The 5703-nt window shown below is 58.8% G+C and overlaps 1 protein-coding gene across 7 annotated transcripts in view; it reads left to right on the plus strand.

Annotated features, from left to right (window-relative positions):
* Positions 1 to 2374: 2374 nt before the first annotated feature.
* The window catches only part of KCTD17 (potassium channel tetramerization domain containing 17), a 17114-nt gene continuing 13785 nt past the window's right edge, over positions 2375 to 5703 (plus strand). For 2 of the 7 annotated variants that reach the window (XM_017508915.2, XM_037731506.1), the window contains exons 1-2: positions 2411 to 2646; positions 3764 to 3872. In XM_017508915.2, the coding sequence (XP_017364404.1) occupies positions 2437 to 2646; positions 3764 to 3872 (319 nt within the window). In that variant the 5' untranslated portion in view covers positions 2411 to 2436. Of the gene's footprint in view, positions 2647 to 3763; positions 3873 to 5703 lie in introns of all 7 variants that reach the window. The other 5 variants (XM_017508920.2, XM_017508921.2, XM_037731507.1 and 2 more) reach the window with 4 other exon arrangements.

The following is a 5703-nucleotide window of genomic DNA, read 5'->3' on the forward strand; positions in this document are numbered from 1 at the left end:
TCCCTGCTGGTGAAGAGGCGATTCCAGCCACTCTCCCGCCGTCAGGTCAGGCTGGGAGCCCGCTGAGCCCCACCCTGCTGGCTGAAGGGAGGGGAGCCCACACCCAGGTGGTCCAGCAGGGGCCAGAGGAGCCAACATCACTCCCACCCCCGCTGCACCTTTGTGCAAATTTGAGAAGGCACCCCTTCCTCCCGTCATTCCTGCCCCTCCTTCTACCCACATCCCCACTCCCACCAGGGAGGAAACAGAGGTGGGGTGGAGGGCAGAAGGAGCTGGAGGAGAGGCTGGAGCCAGACATTCCCACTCCTGTCACAAGCGCTGGGCGTCATGAGTCAAGGTCCCAACCCGGAGCAGAGATTCAAACCCTGGGGCATGGGCCTATGCAAGCCTGATCTTATGCACGAACAGCTCTAGCTGGTCAGGAAACACTGTCTCTGATTGGATATGCTCGTTTCTCCCCTTGAGTGACCTGCAAAGGTGCAGATCAAAACCAAATACCCCCACACCAAGGATAAGTAGCAGCACTGCCCCCAGGCAGTGATAGGATTGGATTTGACATAAAGAACAGAAAAGGCTAATCAGAATGTTCTGATGTGCTGAATTTGGGGAAGAGGAGAATTGAAACCAAAAAATCCAGCAGGGATGAATGACGTCTTAGTCATGAAACTGACAGCAGCTGTGAAATAAGCCACTCAGAAGTGAGGCAGGCTGCTGCTAAGCTGAGAAGGTTCAAAACAGGACTCAGTGATGTGCTCAGGTGAGAACTTCAGGATGTATCTTGTGTTCTTTCAGCTCTATCTGGAGCAGGAAAAAAAAAAAAATCTGAGCCATTCTAGGTCAGGAGGGATTGGCAGGAGGAAGTGACAGCCATCCTGCTTTGGAGCTGGGATCATCTGGGTCTCCTTTCTCCCTGCCTTTCCCTCCAATCCCAGGAAGCAGGAGTTGGTGGGCTTAGTTCTCCCCTGACCAAAGAGAAATGGATGTTAAGGAGCGGCCTTTGCATCAGGCACTGACCTTGAGTCCAGACAATGATAGGCACGGTGGGAGGACTGACTTCACCAAAACCAGTGTTCCCTGGTCTTCATATGGGGGGGGGGGTGCGTGGGGAGTGTCCTCCATCTGTTAGCTCTTTAAATCCTCACAAGAACAGCTTGAGGTAAGCACTATGATTGTTCTTAACTTAGAGATGGGGAAACAGGTTCAGAGAGGTTAAGTGACTTTCCCAAAGTTACCCAGCTGATAAGTCATGAAGCCTCAGCTAGCATCCTTGTTTGGGGGCCTGTACCCCTGAACCATATCTCTGTTCTGTTTCACTTTCAACTGGAGTCTAGAGCCATATTAAAAAGCGTCAAATGGACCGGGTGTGGTGGCTCATGTCTGTAATCCCAGCACTTTGGAAGGCTGAGGTGGGATGATAGCCTGAGGTGAGGAGTTCAAGACCAACCTAGCCAACAGAGTGAGACCCCATCTTAAAAAATGACAATAAAAAATAAAAATAGAGCCAGGTGTGATGGCTCACACCTGTAATCCCAGCATTTTGGGAGGCCAAGGTAGGCAGATCACGAGGTCAGGAGATCAAGACTACCTGGCTAACACGGTGAAACCCTGTCTCTACTGAAAATACAAAAAAACAGCGGGACGTGGTGCTGCATGCCTGTAGTCCCAGCTACTCGGGAGGCTGAGGCAGGAGAATCGCTTGAACCTGGGAGGTGGAGGTTGCAGTGAGCCGAGATCACACAACTGCACTCCAGCCTGGCGACAGAGGGAGACTCCATCTCAAAAACAACAAGGACAAAACTCGGTGCTGTCCAAATCTTGCTGCAGCATCTACGCTCCTCAGTAGAGAGAGGCAGCCCTAGGTGGGGAAATGGCCAAAAGCCAGAATGGAAACAGTTCTCGGGAGGCTGAGATGGGAGAATTGCTTGAACCCAGGAAGCTGAGGTCGCAGTGAGCCTAGATGGAGCCACTGCACTCCGGCCTGGCCACAGCGAGACACCTTCTCAAAAAAAAAGAAAAAAGAAAAAACAGTTCTGATTTGGATCCAGGGCCTGCTCTCCTCCTCCTTAGAAGTCCCTCCCAAGGATCCCTGACATCCCATGTCAGGGATTCCTGGAGGGAGAAGTTTCTTCCCTTATCAGCTGTTGGTTGACTCGGACGGCCCAAAGGAAAACAAGAATGCCCGGACCAATAGGAAGACTGCAGATTTGGGAAAGCCCTCATTCTTCTCCCAGAAGCTGGGAGTCCAACTTCCCCAACCACAGCAGTTTGGCCGGCGCGCGGGCCTGCGGGGAAGGGCGAAGCGGGGCGGGGTCGGGAGCGGAAGCCGCGCGGGGGCGGGACCCTCTCGGCGGCCCACGCAGAGCCAGGGGGCGCGGACTACAGCTCCCGGCCTGCCCCGCGCGCGGTCCCCGCCCACCCCCCGCGCCCGGGAGGAGGATGCAGACGCCGCGGCCGGCGATGAGGATGGAGGCCGGAGAGGTAGCGCCGCCGGCGGGGGCGGGCGGCCGCGTCGCGGGCGGCTGGGGCAAGTGGGTGCGGCTCAACGTGGGGGGCACGGTGTTCCTGACCACCCGGCAGACGCTGTGCCGCGAGCAGAAGTCCTTCCTCAGCCGCCTGTGCCAGGGGGAAGAGCTGCAGTCGGACCGGGTGAGGCCCCCGGGGTGGGCGGCGGGCGCGGGGCGGCGGTGGGTCCTCGGCTCGCCCGACTCGGGGCTGTCCGGCCTGGCCCGCCCGCCAGGCTGGGGACCCGGCTGAGTCCATTTCGGAGGAACTGGAGGCGGGAAGAACCGGCAGGAGGAGGGGAGGGGAAGGTGGGTCAGGCATGAGGGATGTGCCCATTGCCTTGGCAACGGGACAACGCAGGCCGCGGCCATCGTAAGCTCTCCAGCAGCCCTGGATCGAGGCCTCTCCTTCTCTTTTGGGGCTGTGGGCAGCGAGAGACCTGGGGCCTTTCTTCCCTCCCAGAGGGGACTCCTGCTCTGGGGAAGGAGTCGACAAGGCTACTTCTCCCGCCCTTTGGGATGTGGGTGGCGCAGGGGTGCAGGGAGCTGGATGGAAGAGTCCTGGGGCGCCTTCTGAACTGGGCAGACTCTAGGAGGAGCGCTGGCCCGGTGGGCGTTATTTCTGAGCACCCACCCTGACTCTGCAGCACGCTGCCTTTGCGACCTTGGGTGGGACCCTTCCCTGCACTCAGCCTCCTTCCTCATCTGTAATACGAGGGGCCGGTCTGAAGATGCCCTCTAAGGTCTCCTGTCCCCCATCCGTGACCTCACCTCTCAATGTCTCCAATCTCTGTAGAGTTGCATGGAAGCCCACCCTGCCTCCCTGCCCTCGAGAGTGTCCAGTGAGATAGTGACTCCTTTGGAAACTTGTAAACATCCCCTGAAAGACTAGGGACCTTGGGGCAACGGTGGGGCTGGCTTCAGGGGACAGCCTTTAAGAGGGACACTCGCCGGGCCTGTGCTGGGCCAGGTGCCACTCAGACCTCCTCTCGCTGGATGCTCACAGTGACCCCTAATTATGGGGAGAGGAGTGAGGCTCAAAGAGCCCAGATCATTAGCCCAAGGTCACACATTCAGGAAAAGGCAGAAGCAGGGTTTGAACCCATGTCCATTTGACCCCAGTGCCTTTTTGCTCCTTCGTGCCTGCTCCATCCAGGGAAGAGCTGTCCCTTGACTCTCCCTCCCTCCCTCCCTGTGTATGTGCGGGGTTAGCCAGGGAGAGGCCTCATTCTTCTCTCACTGAGCCTCCCTCACCTCCATAGGATGAGACCGGGGCCTACCTCATTGACCGTGACCCCACCTACTTTGGGCCCATCCTGAACTTCCTCCGTCATGGCAAGTTGGTGCTGGACAAGGACATGGCTGAGGAGGGTGAGTTGGTCCAGGGGGGCTGGCCTGGGGCCCACATCCTAGCCTGTCCCTCTGCAGCCTGCTGGGGCCCTCTGTGGAGGCCCCAAGCTATTTGGACAGCCAGGACAGACATCTGCCTGCTTCCTTGTTTCCTGCCTCTTCCCACCTGGACAGGACGGATTCCTGGGCATCTGCTGGTGCCAAGCCTGGGGCTCTGCCAAGCAGACAGGCCCAAGCTTTCCCTGGGTACTCTCAGGGAGGTGATGGAGAGACACACGTGCAGGGGATAGAGGGAGTCAGCGAGGCCCTGTGGCCTCTGCTGTGGGCTGTGATGCCTTTCTCGCTGGCCTCCCAGGAAGCCAGGTGTAGACCATCACACCCAGAAGTACCATCAGGGAGGTGATGGAGAGACACACGTGCTGGGGATAGAGGGAGTCAGCGAGGCCCTGTGGCCTCTGCTGTGGGCTGTGACGCCTTTCTTTCTGGCCTCCCAGGAAGCCAGGTGTGGACCATCACACCCAGAGGCTGGGGTGAGGGGAATGCAGTGTTGACAGGCATGGGAAGAGCTCTTTCTCTGGCTGATCCAATATCTCAAATTCTGGCTGGTGAGGGTTTGTAAGTGGGTGGAACGGGTGACTATTCACTAAGTCTGGCAGTCTCTGCAGCAGAGTGCTGGTTGTGGGTGGAGGCAGGGGAGGGGGGAGTCTGCTTCCCAGTGGGGCTTTGGTTATTCCCAGGCCTAGGTGCCTGAGGCCCTGTATATACCCATGTCTGGGCCTCACACAGTGAGGCAGCTCTGTCTGGGAGAACGACCTGTTAGCAGAGCCCCAGCCAGGGGCAGGGAATACAGTCAGTGCCGAGTTAACTCTTCTTTGGGACACAGGGTGTGGCTCTGGGTCAGCTGATCCAGCCAGACCAGCTTGCACGTGTCACTTCTCACTGCGTCTCCACTGGTGTCTGTTAAATGGGGGTGGTGATCTGGCTTCTGGAGGGAGATGTCATGAGTCCCATGCACAGACAGCACTTGCACCTGTGCGTGCCTTCCTGCTCTGGGCCATGGTCCTCCCTCCTTGAGCCCTATGGGACACAGTGGTCTGGAGGCCCAGCAACGCTCTAGTAGGTCAGGGCCTCAACAGCAGAGCCCACTGTAGGTGCCAGGCCCTGCAGGGCCCCGAGGCTTCCCTGTTCATCCCTAGGGGAGCACAGATACCATGGGCGTGGCCTCAGCTCAGGAGCAGGCCCCACCGGAGGGAAGTAAACACCCCAGCTGCGTCACAGCCAGCACCTGTTTATAGGCTCTGAGTCCTCAAAGCCCTGCTACTCCCACAGCATCAGACAGGGCTGTCCAGGGGCCAGAGGGTCAGATAGGGCTGTAGGGGCCTAGGGGATGGCACAGGGCTATGTAGGGGCTAAGGGATGGCACAGGGCTATCAGGTGCTAGGGACGGCACAGGGCTATGTGGGGGCCAGGGGATGGCACAGGAATATCAGGGGCCAGGGGATGGCATGGGGCGATTGGGAGCTAGGGGATGGCACGGGGCTCTCGGGGGCTGGGGATGTCACGGGGTTATTGGGGGCTAGGGAATGTCACAGGGCTATGTGGGAGCTAGGGGATGGCACGGGGATATCGGGGATCAGGGGATGGCACGGGGCTATGTGGGGGCTAGGGGATGGCATGGGGCTATGTGGGAGTTAGGGGATGGCACAGGGACATCAGGGCTAGGGGATGGCACAGGGCTATCGGGGGCTAGGGGATGGCACAAGGCTGTGTGGGGGCTAGAGGATGGCACAGGGATATCAGGAGCCAGGGGATGGCACAGGGATATCGGGGGCCAGGGGATGACACGGGGCTA

The sequence above is a fragment of the Cebus imitator genome, unplaced genomic scaffold (genome assembly GCF_001604975.1).
Source record: "Cebus imitator isolate Cc_AM_T3 unplaced genomic scaffold, Cebus_imitator-1.0 Scaffold404, whole genome shotgun sequence".
Taxonomy (NCBI): domain Eukaryota; kingdom Metazoa; phylum Chordata; class Mammalia; order Primates; family Cebidae; genus Cebus; species Cebus imitator.